The following is an 18,012-nucleotide window of genomic DNA, read 5'->3' on the forward strand; positions in this document are numbered from 1 at the left end:
CAGCCTGGGTAACAAGAGCGAAACTCCGTCTCAAAAAAAAAAAAAAAAAAAATTCTTTTTTGCTCTTGTTGCCCAGGCTGGAGTGCATGGAGTGCAATGGCACAATCTCAGCTCACTGCGACCTCCACCTTCCAGGTTCAAGTGATTCTCCTGCCTCAGCCTCCTGAATAGCTGGGATTACAGGCATGTGTCACCACGCCCAGCTAATTTTGTATTTTTCGTAGCCATGGGATTTCTCCCTGTGGGTCAGGCTGGTTTCAAACTCCCGACCTCAGGTGATCCGCCTGCTTCAGCCTTCCAAAGTGCTGGGATTATAGGCGTGAGCTACCAAGCCCGGCCATATCCTGCAAAAATTCATAATTAAATAAGAAATGAAACCACCAGTTAGTTGCCTTTAAAAGTTGCCAAGTCGTTAGCAACTGAAAGATTGCTGAATGTTGGTGAGGCTTAAGGAAATAGCTACTTTCATACATCTATGGTTAGAGTAAGAATTTTTTTCTGTAGAACAGTTTGGCAATATGTTTAAAGCAAAAATTTAAATACACATGCCCTTTGACTTAGTAATTACAAAGTCTGAATTCATGCCATGGGTAGATTTGCAGAAGTATCCAAGATAAACAAACAAGAATGTTCATTATAGCTCTTTTAATGACAAGCAAACTGGAAAGAACCTAAATTTCATCAACAGGGGACTGTTTAAATAAAGTATGACACAGCCATAAAATGGGATCCAGGCAGCCAATAAAAGAACGAAGCAGGCTGGGCATGGTCTCCTCTGCTGCTGGAAACCCCACCTAGGATGAAAGGTGAAAAGTGGCCTCAGAGAAGTGCGCGTGCTCTGAGGGGAACACCTCAGTGATTGAAGAGGGGGCTAGTTTTCTCAACAGCCTATTTTCTTTACCATGAGGTAGCTAATGGAAACTACAAGGATATGTGTGTCATCAGCAAAACTCTTTTCATTTTGAAAGAGGAAAAGGCTTGGCGCAGTGGCTCACACCTCTAATCCTAGCACTTTGGGAGGCTGAGGCGGGTGGATTATGAGGTCAGGAGATTGAGAACATCCTGGCTAACACGGTGAAACCCCATCATCTCTACTAAAAATACAAAAAATTAGCCAAGCTTGGTGGCGCGTGCCTGTAGTCCCAGCTACTCAGGAGGCTGGGGCAGGAGAATTGCTTGAACTCGGGAGGCGGAGGTTGCAGAGAGCCGAGATTGCACCACTGGGTGACAGAGTGAGACTTCATTTCAAAAAAAAAAAAAAAAAGAAAGAAAGAAAGAAAAGAGCAACCTGTAAACATTTATTTATTTTTTAAATGTATGTTTGTTTTGAGACAGGGTCTCACTTGTCTAGGCTGGAGTGCCGTGGCGCCATCACTGCTTGATGCAGCCTCAACCTCCTCAGGCTCAGGTGATCCTCCCACCTCAGCCTCCCAAATAGCTGGGACTACAGATGTGCACCACCATGCCTGGCTCATTTTTGTATTTCTTTGGTAAAGACGAGATCTCACCATGTTGCCCAGGCTGGTATTGAACTCCTGGGCTCGAGTGATTTGCCCACTTTAGCCTCCCAAAGTTCTGAGATTACAGGTGTGAGCCACCGCACCTGGCCTCAGCCTCATAAACATTTTTAAGGTGTTTTGATTGGCTTGAAGGCTCTCCAAAAACGTTTGTCAGAGACAAAGGGGATTCTAATGGAGTTCTAGTGTCGCCTAGTGGTAGCTGGAGGGAGGAACTGGGGGGAGAGGAAGGGAGAGGCGGGACACACAGTAAGACTGCTCTTTAGGCTGAGGGAAAACCTTTCACCAGCTATGCTCCCTGGGAAGAGAGCCACCCTCCCCTGGGGGCGCCCTTGGGTGTGCCTCTGGGACTGCTCTGGGGAAGGGTGCCTGGAAGGGAGATGTCACACTGCCAGCAGCAATTGGAGAAGCATCTGCTGCCTGTCCTGGGTCTCGCGCTGAAGGCATTTACTGTGATTTAACACTGCTGGCTTCTTGGAGAGGTGCCTCTGACTCCTATTTGTCTCAACTTTGGCCATGAAGGAGTGTTACATTTTTATGTGGTCATATTTATCATACTTTTCATTTATGATTCTCTGGTCTTTGTAACATTCTTGGAAGGGCCTCCCTGCCAAATAAAGGCCATTTAAAACATCTATGAGAGAAAAGAGGATGCTGGGCGAACCGCAGCCATTTCCAGCAGCTTTCTTTGATGTTATTGTTCTTTTACTCTGTTTTGTGTTAATCAGTAGCTGTGTCCTCCCTGGTTAACTTCAGAAAGCGGAGCGGAAGCCACCAGGCATCTTCGGTGTCCTCAAGCAGGAGGGGGCTGGTTCCGGAACTCAGTGAGGAGGCGTCCCCTGCCACAGGGGTCTCCCTTGGGCTGGGGACGTGAAGGGATTCCAGCTTGGTGCGGTCACAGTATCATGGGAATCTGGACTGAGAGCGTCCTAGAGCTGTGCCTCCATGCCTCAACCGTCAGCTCCCAGGCAAGTGAATTAGCTTCCCCAAGTCTCGGGATTTTTATTTGTAAAATAGGAATAATGCTAGTAATAATAACAAGAATAAAAACAGTAACTACCTCACAGGATTGTTTTCAGACTTCAGTGAACTAATGCATTGAAGTGCTTAGACCAGGGCCTGGGACATATGAGCAAATGCTTCAATAAATGTCACCTGTCACAATTATCTGAGCAAGTGGCCCTGGGATTCCGCCATTGATGCTGGACTTTGAAGTCAGTACACAAATTTCTCAGATGGAGACACACTGTCCTGTTTTGAACATTGGGCATTTCTCTCTCTCTCTTTTTTTTTTTTTTTTTTGAGATGGAATCTCACTGTGTTGCCCAGGCTGGGGTGCTGTGGTGCCATCTCAGCCCACTGCAACCTCCACCTCCCAGATTCAAGTGATTCTCTTGCCTCACCCTCCCAAGTAGCTGGTACTACAGGCACGAGCTACCACACCCAGCTATTTTTTCCTGTTTTTAGTAGAGACAGGGTTTTGCCATGTTGGCTAGGCTGGTCTCAAACTCCTGACCTTAGGTGATCCGCCTGCCTCGGCCTCCCAAAGCGCTGAGATTACAAGCGTGAGTCACCGCGCCCTGCCAACATTGGGCATTTTCCTTTCTGCTTCATGGAGGAACCTCCTTCTGTCCTTCCAGATGCAACCTTCAGAATGCTTGGCCTCAGGTCTGGATTTTTTCCATGGGTATGTAGGTACTTAAAGCTATGAACTCTTAAAGCATCTGCTTGGGATCAGAGAAAAACATTACTGTCCTCAAGTTATGAAAGGAAAACTTCAAAACCAAAATGAATAAATGTTCACTTAAATGCCTTTGTTGTATCAATGTCATTAATTACAATATGTAGTACTCATAAACATTTCATTATATTTGAAGACAATCAGTTTTTTTCTCACTTGGCAAGACATCCAACACATGCATGATTGTTTAGAAATAAGACCAGTATATTCAGTGACTCCCTTGTCGTCCAGTGATTCCAAAAGCCAAATTTGTAAAAATCCTTTCAAAATGTTTACTGCAAGAAAATTATGTTTAATGTGGAATGTGGTATATTTTAGTACATTTGGCCTGATGGGGTGGGGCTCCAAAATAAGAGTTTGGGGGTCTATGAAGACCTCACAATTGATCCTGGATTCAGGGGCCACTTCCCAGAGGGCAAGTTTGTCTGCGGAGCAGAGGAAGGGGCTGGGATCCCCTCTTGCTACCTCCCTGCACAGTCACCTCTTCCAATAAGGTTAGCCCTGCTTGGGTGGCAGCCAGTACTGGCCTGGTCCCCATGGGGTGTCCAGCTTTCTCAGGGAAAGTAGGCCTTCTTGAAACACCATCCTCACAACTAGAACACGTGACCATGTGGAGCAGTTCCCTAGGTGTGATCAGTAAATGACCTGATCAGACTCTGCTCAATATAAATCTCTCGGGGTGAGGTATGGGAATTTGCATTTTAGTAACTTTCTCCCCCTCTCCCCAAGGCCTCATAGATGATTCTGATACACATCTAAGTTTGAGAATTATTAGTCTAGAGCATGTGTGTACTCCAGGAGGAGGGCAAGATGATTCATTTCTCAATCTCATTAGTCTATTTCGTGTATGTTTAATAATATACACAATGTGAATGCAGTAGGGTATATATAGAAATTGTAAATAAAGAAATACACATATATTAGTGTACATGCTTTAAAAATTTATTACTGCTGCCAGGCGCAGTGGCTCAAGCCTGTAATCCCAGCACTTTGGGAGGCCGAGGCAAGTGGATCACGAGGTCAAGAGATAGAGACTATCCTGGTCAACATGGTGAAACCCCGTCTCTACTAAAAATACAAAAATTAGCTGGGCATGGTGGCGCATGCCTGTGATCCCAGCTACTCAGGAGGCTGAGGCAGGAGAATTGCCTCAACCCAGGAGGCGGAGGTTGCGGTGAGCCGAGATCACGCCATTGCACTCCAGCCTGGGTAACAAGAGCGAAACTCTGTCTAAAAAAAAAAAAAAAAAAAAAAAAAAAATTTATTACTGCTAAGGGTACATGATGAAAAAGGTTTAAAGCAACCTGCCCAGCCTATAAATGTGATCAGACCTACCATGTGTTCAGCTCTGAACCTGGGCCTGGGAGGTGGGGAACTGGGACTGGCATGCACAAAAAGCAGAGGACAGGCTGCCCCATGGTGCCAGCAAGGAAACTGTACCTCGCTCGGTGCCAGGCACACAGGTAATGCTCAATAAATGGTCACTGGGCAATGAGTGAAGCCGAATCCCAAAAATACCTGGGAATAAGATGGCATAGGGTCCATTCCATGCTAGCATGGGCAGCACAGACTTCCATCCTTCAGAGGGAGGGCCTGACAGCTTAATCCATTCTTTTTTTTTTTTATTCATGGATTCATTTGGTAACTAGCTATTGAGTATACACTAAGCATCAGGCGCAGGCACTCAGGGATGTACCCCTCCAACTTGTCCCCCAACTCCTGGAAGTTCAGGTAGGACACCACCCCTCCCCCCACAGCTTTTCTGATAGCATGATTAACTATGGTGGCTGGGTGGACATGGTGGCACATGCCTATAATCCCAGTGCTTTGGGAAGCCTAGTCGGGATCTGAAGCCAGGAGTTCAAGACCAGCCTGAGCAACAAACGGAGACCTCATCTTCTAAAAAACATAAACGGCGGGGCGCGGTGGCTCATGCCTGTAATCCCAGCACTTTGGGAGGCTAAGGAGGGCGGATCACTTGAAGTCAGGAGTTCAAGACCAGCCTGGCCAACAATTAAAAAGACAAAAATTGGCCAGATGTGGTGGTGGTGTGTGTCTGTGGTCCCAACTACTCAGGAAGCTGAGGCTGAGGCTGGAAAACTGCTTGACCCCAGGAGGCAGAGGTTGTAAGACTGTAGTGAGCCGAGATCGTGCCACTGCACTCCCACTGGGCAAGACTCTCTTAAAAAAAAAAAAAAAAGAAAAGAAACCTTCCTGTCCTGCATGCCTGTGTGTGCACTCACAACACCTATGCATGCACATACAAGGGCTCAGGTGTTCGCAGAAGTGCACATGTATGCACTGACACCCACCCTGTCAGGCACTGCCCGCAGAATCCACACTGCTGGGGGTGGGTGGGTGTTGCCACGGTGACTAGTGCTGGAACACCACCTTGTGGGTATTAATAGCTTCCCCCAGCCCAGTCTCCCTGGCAGGGTCCTTCTCCCTCTTCCCTTCTAGGATGGGGCTGGGAAGGGTCCTCTGGATCAGAGCCACCACCCAGCTTGTCCCCCATCCCATGTTTCCCAGCAGCTGCCTTGGGGAAGGATGGCAGGAAGGTGTCAGGTTCTGCCCAAGGTCTGGGGGTACAGAGAGTGCTGGCCTTCTTTGACCCTTTGAGCTAGGCCTACCCCAAGTCCCTGTCAGGGAAGAGTTTCTAGGGCACAGGACTCCTCAGAAGGGTGGCGCTCAGCTTCTCTGGGTCCTATGCAGCCACATCAACCTCCTCTAGGTCCCTTCCTGGCCAGAGACCTAGTTGACACTGCCAGTGGTGTCCTCTGTTCCAGTTCAGAGCTCCCTGAAGGAGCAGGGTGGAAGCTGGGGTCAGGGGTGGGCCTAGGGGGTGAAATGTAAGAGGCCCTCATTCCCAGGCTCGTGCAAGTGCAAGGTTGGTATCTGCATGACCTTGGGAGTGAACACTTCCTTCAATTTTGTACCAGGGATGCCTTGGCTGCTTCATCCTATATCAGCCCTATTGATCCTCCCATCAACTCCTCAACTCTCATTTCCCTGCCTTTGTCCCTGATGCCTCTCATCTTCCTTTAGGACTCCCTGGAATCAGGCTGCCCTGTGCTGCAGAACCGGGGCTGCCTCTGGACTCAGGTGAGCGCCCACCTCCGGCTCTCACTTCCCTCCTTCCCTTTGACCTTCTTTTTCTCTCCCCTGCTTTGCCCATAACCCCAGGTCTAGGCCACGTGGGGCCTGTGACATCCCCTGGCAGGGCAAGGTGGTTCACGCCTGTAATCCGGGCACTTTGGGAGGCCGAGGCGGGTGGATCACCTGAGGTCAGGAGTTTGAGAAATCTGGGCCATGCTCTACCTTTGGGGCCTCATCCCCTCCCCATTCCTTTGCCCACGCTGGGCTTCCCTGGAGCCACTGTCTGTAAATCCTAGCAAGGCCCTTGTACGTCACACACACTTCAGGGGAATGAATTAGAACTATGGAAAGTCCTCATATTTGTTCTAACTTGTGAAAGTCCTGATCATAGTGGCCACTGACAGTGACTTCATTCCAGCAGATTTCAGGGGGAATGTAAGTGTGTGTGTAGTAGTGTGTGTGTGCACATGTGTGAGTGTGTTGCCATTCAGAGCCCACGGATTTCTGACGCATGAGTCATTAGCTGGGAGTGAGCTTTAGGAAGATACTGCCCATAAATAAGACAACTATCCCTGACCTGCTGTGGCCATCTGCAGCTGCTTGCACACGTGATCCTGGGCATCCAGGAGGCTGGAGGCTGGGGTCAGGTCTGTCTTTCCCTCCAGATCCCAGAGAGAGGGCGGCTGTCACAGATATTTCTAGCTTGCTTGGAGTCCCAGACATTTAAGGGTGTGATGCCTGGAATGGGGATGGAGAGAGGAGAGCAGCAAAGGGAAATAAAGGGCAGTTCAGGGGGCTCTGCTCCCAAGGATCTCAGTGGAGTCTCCCAGCCCGCAGCAGGAAGCACGCATTCCACAATTATTTTCTGAGAACCGGTGATGTGCCAGGCACTCCCCCAAGGGGTAGAGACACCCTGGTGAACATGACTGACCTGTGCTCTCCCCTCACAGAGCTTATGCTCTAGCAGGTGAGGCAGGAGCTAAACAAGGAGGAAAGGCTACTTGTAAATGAATTCCATATACAAGCTATGAAGAAAATAAAATGCAATATCATGGAAAGTGACTGAGAGTGGAGGGGGTTCTTTAGTTGGGACTGTCAGGGAAGGTCAGGACACGAATTCTGCCTAGATAACAAGGACCCGCCAAATGGAGACTCGGGAAAGAGCCTTCTATTATAGGAAAGATAAACGAGACGCCCCTGCCCACCCATGTCTTCACTGGACTCTGGACCAGAGTTGCTGAAGCCAGATCAGGGAGCTAGAGATGACTTAGAGGAGCAGGAAGGCTGATTCCCTGGGGGAAAGCTTGGAACATCTTCCATCCCTGATAGACCAGGAGAGATGCCCCAGGTGCAGTCAGAATAATGATTTCCCTTTCTCTTCTTGCAGGATTCTTGGTGCAGTGCTAAGTTACAGGAATGTGCTGGCCACATGAGCAGGGCACTTGCAGAAGCCTCCTTCCTCCAGGAAGCCTCCTTTGACTGCCATAGGCCACAGAGGCTCCTCTCCCTCACCTTGTTACAGCTGACAGAACCACTCAGTTCAGAGCTGGTAGTCTTCTGATTACCTGTCCCGGAGATCTCTTCCCTGAGCTTGGCCAGAGCCCCAGGCTTGTGGGTCTGGTCCGTGGGAATTCAAAGGCCCCCAGTGGCATTCGTGCAGCAGGGAGACTGCCCGGGGTTCCTGCTCTGAACCCTTGCCCTAGCGCCCCTACTCAGGCTGAGAGCCGGAGTCAGGTGCCGGGGTCCTAATCTCAATTCCTTTATTCAAGCATCTGCTCCTCATTGACGTGTTTCCCTGAGCTTTCCACTGTGCGCCAGGCCGGGTACCTGGGGCTTGGGAAACCGAACGTTAGCTCTGGCTCGCCCGCCCCCGCATCCGGGGAGCTCGGCGTTCTCGCGGCCCTGCTCCCCTTGTTTTCAAGTGCAAGTTCCACGGTTCCGTGCTGGGAATAAGGCCAGCCCCGGGGGCCGCCATCCTCGCCGGAGGTCTTACTCCGACCCGCGCCGCGTCCCGGCGCCCTCGCGCTGCCGAGAACTTGCAGCTACGGGAACGCGGCGCGTCCCGGGGCCACATCTGGCCGAGCAGGCGCGCGCGTGTCACTAAGACGCTCATTCACCGGCGCAGCTGTCACCATAGCAACCGGAGAGAGGGAATCCTGGCGACGGCCGGGGCGCGGGGCTGGGGGCGGGGGCGGCGGTAGCGGGAGGGACCCGGCGCGGGCGGGAGCGCGGCGGTCGGGGGACACCAGCCGTGGTGGGAGCGCCCAGCACGCCCCGCGCTCCGCCGAGCCCCGCTCCATGCACACCCGCGGGCGGGAGGGCGCCACGCACGTCGCCGCCGCGGCCGTCCCTGCGGGGCGGTGACAGAGCTTGCCTCGGAGCCGCCGAGAGCCCACGCCGGGGGCCCTGACTCTATGGCCCGGGGGGAGCGCGCCGGAGCCGCCGCGCCGCCCACCCTCAGCCGGAACCCGAGCGTCCCCGGGAGGAAGCGGGGAGCCCCGGGCGCCCCCGGCCCCGGCCCAGGGGCCTGCCAGTGGCCCCCGCTCCCGCCGCGGGGCATGGGAGGCAGGTAGCCCGCTCGCGCCAGGGCACCCACGGCGGGCGGGACCCGCGAAGGACCGCGAAGTCCCGAAGAGGAAGCAGAGGAGCGGCCTTCCCGCCCCCGGCCGCAGCCCCAGCAGGGCCCTCCCCCGGCGGCGCGCACCGGCGCGCGCACACTCGCGCACCGCACCTCTGCGCCGGCTCGGCCTCGCCCCCACCTGCGAGCGCCGAACCCCCTGGGGCCGGATGCCATGGGTAACAACTTCTCCAGTATCCCCTCGCTGCCCCGAGGAAACCCGAGCCGCGCGCCGCGGGGCCACCCCCAGAACCTCAAAGGTAGGCTCCCCGGCCGGCCGGGCGCAGCTGGAGGACTGGGGCGCAAGTAGAGGGCCAGGGAGGTGTGGTTGGGGAGCACTGGCATACGACACCTGTTGTGAGTGTCTGGAGGCCCGGGCTGCACCTCTGGCGGTGGAGAGGGCTGGGGGTGAGGGGCAGCCGGCGGCGATGGTGATGGAGGATGGCGTCCCGCGGGGTCTGCGCAGTTCTGTCTGCTGGCGCTGGGAACGTCACTGGAGTCCCCTCAGGCCGTGGTGCTAGGCGAGCCTGAAGAGGTGGGGAAGGACGTTTGCCTGATCGATAGGGGAGTGGGGAGTGAGGAGGGAAGCTCGGGTCGTCTGGCTGGCTGAGCTTCTCCAGGGCGCCACCTCGGTCTCCTTTCCATCGGCCTAGGGCTGGGGAGACCAGGCTGAGAGCACTAGTTGCATTTCCAATGGGAGGGTTTTAAGAATTCAGGATGGGCTTACGGCAGCCTGGAAAAAAGGGTCCGAGCTGCTGGTTCCTGGGGTCCTTGCAGCCGTTGGCTTTTTACATCCATTGAATTAGTTTGATTTCTGGTTTTCCCAAAGACCAGATATCCAGTCAAGAGCCCTAGAAAAGAGGGGCTGGGAGCCTTGAAACAGAGGGACATTTATTTACCAGGAATGTCTTTGCTTTCTACTCCTGCCCCTCAGATCCACTCAGCACCTTCAGGGTGGCCCTAGGCCCAGTCTCACAGTTCCCAGCCCACCATTCTTGTCTTGGAGCTTCCTATGCTGCCTCTGACCTTTGGAAGACGCTGTTATGTCCTCCTGGGCCCTCAGACCCTACTAAATTCCCTCAGGAAGGTGCTTTTCTTTCAGAACCAGCGGCACTTGTCCTGGGCATGATGGCTGAAAGCCAGGAAGGGAAGCCCTTGGGCTTTCACAAAGAACACCCTACTTCCTCAGCCCCTCAAGTTATGAGAAGGATAATAATAGGGCCCTTTAACACAAAGCATCGAACTTTCACAAACACATTTTCAGTGAGCATGAATACTGCCTGGGGTAGTCCGCAGAGCATAGCTAATCACACTATACCCATTTTACAGATGAGGAGAACCAAGGCTCGCTTTAGGCTCCCAAAGCCAGCCAGACCTCGGTCCTGGGTACTAGGCTGTAGACCCCTATCTTTTGAGTTGGAATTCTGTCTTTTTTAACTTTTAAGAGCAGGGAAAAGGAGGAGAGACGAGACCATTGTCCTGCATTGTAATACTCCAGCTCTTTCAGAACTTCAGCTCTCACTTGGCTCAGGGAAATCAATGGATTTGTTGTGTCTTTCTGGAAATTAATATGGCAATACATGTCAAGATGCTTTAAAAATATCAATTTGTTGGCCAGGTGCGGTGGCTCACTCCTGTAATCCTAGTACCTTGGGAGGCTGAGGCAGGTGGATCACTTGAGGTCAGGAGTTCCAGTCCAGCCTGGCCAACGTGGCAAAACTCTGTCTCTACTAAAAATACAAAAATTAGCCGGGGATGGTGGCGCATGCCTATGATCCCAGCTACTTGGAAGGCAGAGGCAGGAGACTCCCTTGAACATCGGAGATGGAGGTTGCAGTGAGCCGAGATCGTGCCACTGCACTCCAGCCTGGGCAATAGAGTGAGACTGTTTAAAAAAAAAAAAAAAAATCAATTTGTCGACCTTGTAATTCTACCTAGAGGAATTGATCCCGAAGAAGTGGAGATGCAGGCACGTATACTTAGAGCACTAGGCTAGGATGTTCATGGTAGTGTTGTTTGTACGAGGTAGATGACCTAAATGCTTAGTAATCATGGCGTATACTCTTGGTGGAGTACTATGCAGTCATTTAAAATTATATTTGTGAAGAATATTTAATGACTTGGGAAAATGCTCACAGTATAATGACAGAATACAAAGTTGTGAAGACTGTATGATCCCAATTTTGTTAAAAAAGTGATATGAGCCGGGTACGGTGGCTCAAGCCTGAAATCCCAGCACTTTGGGAGGCCGAGGCGGGTGGATCACAAGGTCAAGAGATCGAGACCATCCTGGTCAACACGGTGAAACCCTGTCTCTACTAAAAATACTAAAAATTAGCTGGGCATGGTGGCACGTGCCTGTAATCCCAGCTACTCAGGAGGCTGAGGCAAGAGAATTGCTTGAACCCAGGAGGCGGAGGTTGCGGTGAGCCGAGATCGCGCCATTGCACTCCAGCCTGGGTAAAAAGAGCGAAACTCCATCTCAAAAAAAAAAAAAAAAAGTGATATGAATTTAGCCGGGTGCGGTGGCTCAAGCCTGTAATCCCAGCACTTTGGGAGGCTGAGGCGGGTGGATCACAAGGTCAAGAGATCAAGACCATCCTGGTCAACATGGTGAAACCCCGTCTCTACTAAAGATACAAAAAATTAGCTGGGCATGGTGGCGCGTGCCTGTAATCCCAGCTACTCAGGAGGCTGAGGCAGGAGAATTGCCTGAACCCAGGAGGCGGAGGTTGCGGTGAGCCGAGATCGTGCCATTGCACTCCAGCCTGGGCAACAAGAGTGAAGCTCTGTCTCAAAAAAAAAAAAAAAAAAAAAAAGTGATATGAATGCAAAAAACTTTAACAAAACCAAAACAAGCCAAAATGCTTGTAAAGTTTCCAAAAGGCTAACAGTAATTTCCTCTGGGTATGGGATCATATGGAATTTTTTCTTTTTTATATTTTGCTCTTTTCTAAAATTTCAATAATAAGTATTATTTTTGTAATCAGAAATAAGCTATCAGTGTTAGCAAGTACGAAGACTTTCTGAGCATCGCAAACAGATTCCTAATGAGTCGATGAATATCATTCAGCTCAACCTGCTCTGCAAGTGAGAATAATGAGGGAAAAGAATAATGATTTGCCCAAATTAAAGGGCAAAACTGGGCCCTGTCCTTCATGGGGCAGGGGTTAGCTGGGGGCCAGTGAGTTGACTTGACCCTTAATGTTTGCAGACTATCTTCCCAAGAAGGCCTTGCTCCATCCTTGACTGTATGGAAACCCAGAGAGCCCTCCAGTAATTGTACCTTTTTAATCTAAAATTTCGAATCATGGGAATCTGAGGTCTCTGTGGCTAAGGTCTTTTGCAGAAGGCAGGAGTGGGGTCCTATCCACACGCCTACTGTAGGTGGCCATGGGGAGTCCACTCCCGCTCCCACTAAGCCTGAAATGAAGGACAGAGTGTGCCCATGAAGGCCACCAGTTGTTGCCTCTGTCTTTCGTCCGGGGTCCACTGATCCTCCTTCTCAGCTTGACTTCTAGGGGCTTCTTCCCATCTTTCTACCCTAATAGAGCCATCACCTTTATTCTGTAATAGTTTAGTGTGTCTTCCCAATTCCCTTCTAAAAGTATCAGCATTGACCTACGAATCTTCTCTGATGTATTAGTGGTCAGCCAGAAGTCCATTCGAATTGTGTTGGTGTTGACCTGATAGGCTGTGTTGCTAACCCAGAGTTCTGCTGGGGTGACAGCTGTACTCAGCCAGAATTTACTCTAATTCTTATCAGTCCTCATCCAGAAATTTGCTGGGAGTAGGGGTAGAGGGACTGTCTTGATTTTCTGCTCATTTTATGTAATTGCAATCTCTTGATTCCTCACCATTTTAATTAAAACAACTGGAAGGGACCTGGTATAATAGGGACCCTGGGACTGATTGGAGATCTAAGATTGGTCTGGCTGTCAGGCTGACATGACCTGAGACTCCACCATCACCTCGCAGGTGGTAGACTTTGGTCTTCTTGGGAACACACTGACCCCACTCTGCTCCTGGCAATTCCCACCAGGTTATGAACCACGTTGGTCTAGGAGTGCTCAGGGAGAGGTCCCTAGTGTAGTTCTGGGCTTAGAACCAACAGGCAGTGCCCAGGGAGCTCCCATGTGCCCAGCTCAGGGGTAAGACATCTCTGGGCCTTTACAGGCTGGAGATCTACTCGAAAGGCAAGGATGAGGGAGTGAATGGAATCAAGTGTTTGCTTGGTTGGACTGTCGAAACCCAGATGTGTGGGCAGAGGTCAGAGAAGGGGCATCAGGGGAAGATCTGAGCTGGACATGGAGGTGACTGGAGGAACTAGAGAGATGGCAAGGGATGCAGCAGAGTCCTAGGGTGTGGGAGAAGGGGGAAAGGCACAGACAGTAAAGGCGGGGAGGGGCTTGACAATATATGTGTATATCACATGTAATATAAAGCATATGGATATGGAAGTTATGTATATATTTCCGGTGAGGGGCACAGAGTGACTGGGGTGGGGTGTGCAGGAGGTTCATGTTTCGTGGAGAAAAATACAGAGAATAAAGAAAGGTTTTCCTCCTTCCCTGGTCTTTCTGAGTGTCTGCCTGCTCAGTGCTAAGTGTTGAGGGACAGGTATCCTAGGAAAGCCCATGGGTAGAGCTATTCAGCCCCAGTGGTCACCCATAGAGGAGATTGGATGGGCTACTTCCTGTTTTTTTTTTTTTTTAATTTATTGTAAAATTTACATAACCTAAAATTTACCATTTTCAAGTGTATAATTCAGTGGCATTTAGTACATTTACAGTATTGTGCAACTACTGCCTCTACCTAATACCGGGATATTTTCATCATCCCAAAAGGAAACCCCATGTCCATTAAGCAGTGACTTTTGTTACCCTTTCCCCTGAGTCACTGACAACCACGAATTTACCCTTTGTCTCTATGGACTCACCTATCCCAGACATGTCATATATATGGAAGGATACAGTATTTGTCCTCTTGTGCCAAGCTTCTTTTACTTAGCATAATGTTTGTTTTCAAGGTTCATTCATGTTGTAGAGTGCATCTCTTTTCCTTTGTGGTTGAATAACGTTCCATTGTTAAGAACAGGCCACATTTCGCTTATCCATTCATCAGTTGGTGGGCTTTAGGTTGTTTCTACCTTTTGGTTTTCATGAATAATGCTGCTACAAATGTCTGCGTCTAAGTCTTTGTTTGAACACCTGTTTTGAGTTCTTCTGGGTATACACCTAAGAGTACACCTCTCATCTTTCAAAAGGGGGTGTTTCTTGAATTGGATACTTCACAAAGTCACTGGTTGTAGCAGCTGTAGGGAGGCTGACCCCCTCCAGCTCTGGCTGAGTGTGATGCCAGCCAGACACCTGTTGCTTCCCGTCTCTTTTCTATGATGGCTGAGGCTCCTGGGGGCTGAAGGAGGAGCTTCCAAGATTGACTAAGGGTCTTGATTCTTGCGGTGGGCCAGAGTGAGCCATGAGAACTCATCTGTAGACCCTGAATTTCCTCACTACTCTCTGGGGATGAGGGTAGCGTCAGGGGAAGGCTCATTCTTAGACAAGGTCTTAGCTATTTTTCTCTTTATTTTTTCTTTCTTCTTCTTTCTTTCTTTCATCTTCTTTCTTTCTTCCATCTTCCTTCCTTCCTTTTCCTTCTTTCTTTATTCCTCTTTCTTTCTTTTCTTTCTCCCCCTCCCTCCCTCTCTCCCTTTCTTCCTTCCCTTCCTCCCTCCCTCTTTCTTTCTCTCTTTCTCCTTCCTTCCTTTTCCCTCCCTCCCTCCTTCCTCTCTTCTCTCTCTCTCTCTCTCTCTCTCTCTCTCTCTCTCTCTCTCTCTCTCTGTCATCTGGAGTGCAGGGGTGGGAGCTTGGCTTATTGCAGCCTTGACCTCCTGGGCTCAAATGATCCTCCTGCCTCAGCCTCCTGAGTAGCTGAGACCACAGGCACATGGCAGCACACCTGGCTTCTTTTTGTAGGTTTTTGTAGAGATAATGTCTTGCCATGTTGCCCAGGATGGTCTGGAACTCCTGAGCTCAGGCAGCCTCCTGGCTTGGCCTCCCAAAGTGCCAGGGCCACTATGCTCAGCCCCTAGCCATTTTTCTGCTTTTGCATTCTCTCTGCTGCTTCCCTGACCTGGGTCCTCATCCCAGATATTGCCAAGCTGCCATCCTAATTGGGTACTCTGCCTCTGGTCTTTCCTTTGATGCTGCCATAGTGATTCCCCCAAAGTACTATCTTCGTCATACCCCTCCCCCTCTCAGTTGCCATAATGGGATATTCAAGGTCTCCATTTCTTGGTCAACCCACAGATCTTCCCTCAGCTCTTGTCTGGACTCCTTCCTTGGTTGTCATGACGCTTGCAGATTAGGTGAGCTCATCCGGCTCTCCACCCCCGGGGAATGCAGCAGGCGGATCTGGGGGGTGCCTGGTGGCCTCCTCAGAGTGACTGGCTGCGTCAGCCCCGTGTTGAACCTGGAGCACAAATCCTGCATGCCCTGTTTGTTTTCAGTTCAGTTTTACCTTTGAACCTTGTTATGTTAATTATCATAATAATATTTACAATAGCTACCATGTACTGGGTGGTTACAGTGTGAATTATTTCTATTAATACCCTCCCAGCAACCTACAGAAAGAGGTAGCATTGTCACTGTTTTACAGATGGGGTGAAAGAGGCTCAGAGAGGTTAAGTAACTTATCCCAGTCCACACAGCTAGAAATTGATGGGGTTGGGATTCAAAGCCAGGGCTCTCTGACTTCAGCGTTTATGACTGTGATCACTGTGTTATTCTGCCCCTGCATCATTCAGCTTGAGAGGGCTCTGTCTTTCATTGATGGGGGAGTAATCTGTGAGTCTCTGGACAGAGCCCCGGGCGGGGAAAGGGCACACCATGGGGTGCTTAACACTTTCTCCCTTGGCCAACCAGAGCATTATGAGGGCTGTGCTAGTCTGGAATTCCCAGCCTTCTGCCCCTTACGCCTTCTTCAGGGTTTTAGACAGTAGATCCATCAGACACTTTGGAGGAAGCTTGCAGCTCTTTGGGGCCAGTGTTTCTCAAAGTGAAACTCGCAAGCTTGGAGGAGGTGGGACCAGGTTTCTCAGAGGAGGAGAGCCCGGGGTTGGATGGGGGAGATTTGGAGGGGAGCTAGAAGGGCTGGCAGCAAAGGCAGAGGCAGAAACACAGGGTGTGTTTAGGGATGGCGAGCAGCCCTCTTGCCTGGATGTGGGGTCTCCAGTGTGCAGTTTAACAGGTCAATCTTTGAAGGTGGGCTGGGGTCATAGCTCGGAGAGCCTATGATATTAGGACGAAGAGGTTAGATTTTATCCTGCAGGCATTGGGAGCCATGGATGGCTTTTGAGCAAGATGCATGTAGTGATTTTATTTCAACAGCACCAATGGCGGTGGAAGGCAGGCTGAGAGAGGAGGGAATGAGGCATCTTGAGCTGCTGAGAGATTCACAGAGGCCATCAGGCTTCTGTCCTAGGCCAAGCCAAAAGGGCTGGGCATGACAGCCAAGCTGACCTGCTCATCTGGGTTCCCACGGGCAAGTCTGAAGAATTTCCAACCCACATCTATGGGCAGCAGGACCATTGCTTATAGGTGGAAAAAACAAAAAACCAAAAACCCAGCAATGAAAGGATTTTTATTTTTGGACATGCCTCCTCCACCTAACTCGAAAGGATTTTTTTTTTTTTTTTTTTTTTCAGACGGAGTTTCGCTCTTGTTACCCAGGCTGGAGTGCAATGGCGCAATCTCGGCTCACCGCAACCTCCGCCTCCTGGGTTCAGGCAATTCTCCTGCCTCAGCCTCCTAAGTAGCTGGGATTACAGGCACGTGCCACCATGCCCAGCTAACTTTTTGTATTTTTAGTAGAGACGGGGTTTCACCTTGTTGACCAGGATGGTCTCGATCTCTCGACCTCGTGATCCACCCGCCTCGGCCTCCCAAAGTGCTGGGATTACAGGCTTGAGCCACCACGCCCGGCCTCGAAAGGATTTTTAAGAAGTCCAAGTTATGATGCTTGACGTTATGTTAGGTGTATTCATGTAAACAAATTCATTTCATCTCCCAATAAAAGAGAGGTAGGTGTTATTTCCATTTTATTAATTATTAATTAATTAATTAATTATTTTGAGATGGAGTTTCGCTCTTGTAGCCCAGGCTGGAGTGCAATGGTGCGATCTCGGCTCACTGCAACCTCCACCTCCTGGGTTCAAGGGATTCTCCTGCCCCAGCCTCCTGAGAGGATGGGATTACAGGTGCCTGCCTAGCTAATTTTTGTACTTTTAGTAGAGACAGGGTTTCACCATGTTGGCCAGGCTGGTCTCAAACTCCTGACCTCAGGCGATCCACCCATCTCGACCTCCCAAAGTGCTGGGATTACAGGTGTGAGCCTCTGTGCCTAGTCATTATTTATTTATTATAGAGACAGAGTCTCTCTATGTTACTCAGGCTAGATGCGAACTCCTGTGCTCAAGTGATCCTCCTGCTTCAGCCTCCTGAGTAGCTGGGACTGCAGGTGCATACCACTGTGCCAGACTCTTATTATTCCCATTTCATACGTGAAAAAGCTGAGCCTAATGGATGGGAAGAATGCTACCAAGAAAGGCTGAGCTGGGAAAGGGCAGGGCTGGGATTTCTGCCCAGGACACGAAAGCTGATCAGGGAGGAAAGTGATCTTGGGGGAGAATTTCTCCATATTAGGACTCCTTTCCTGGGCCCTCTGGGATGGTGTCTTAGTCTGCTTGTACTGCCATAACAAAATAATACAGACTGGATGGCTTAAAGAAATGGAAATGTATTTTCTCAGAGTTCTGAGATCAGGCGCCTATATGATCAGGTTCTAGGGAGGGGCCTCTTCCTGGCTTTTAGGTGGCTCCTTCTTGCTGTGACCTCACATAGCTTGTCCTTGGTGTGTGTGTATAGAGCAAGAGCCATCTTTCTCTCTTCCTGTTATATAAAGCCACTAATCCTAACAGATCAGGACCTTACCCCTCTGACCGCATTTACCTTAATTACCTCCTAAAAGCCCTATCTCCAAAG

The 18,012-nt window shown here is 50.3% G+C and overlaps 1 protein-coding gene across 2 annotated transcripts in view; it reads left to right on the forward strand.

Annotated features, from left to right (window-relative positions):
* Nucleotides 1-8,402: 8,402 nt before the first annotated feature.
* NEURL1 (neuralized E3 ubiquitin protein ligase 1) overlaps nt 8,403-18,012 on the forward strand; it is a 96,119-nt gene continuing 86,509 nt past the window's right edge. The window contains exon 1 of one of the 2 annotated variants that reach the window (XM_010333116.3): nt 8,403-9,231. In XM_010333116.3, coding sequence (XP_010331418.1) covers nt 9,147-9,231 — 85 coding nt within the window. In that variant the 5' untranslated portion in view covers nt 8,403-9,146. The remainder of the gene's footprint in view (nt 9,232-18,012) is intronic. The other variant, XM_003922230.4, reaches the window with a different exon arrangement.

Source organism: Saimiri boliviensis, chromosome 12 (genome assembly GCF_048565385.1).
Source record: "Saimiri boliviensis isolate mSaiBol1 chromosome 12, mSaiBol1.pri, whole genome shotgun sequence".
Classification (NCBI taxonomy): Eukaryota; Metazoa; Chordata; class Mammalia; order Primates; family Cebidae; genus Saimiri; species Saimiri boliviensis.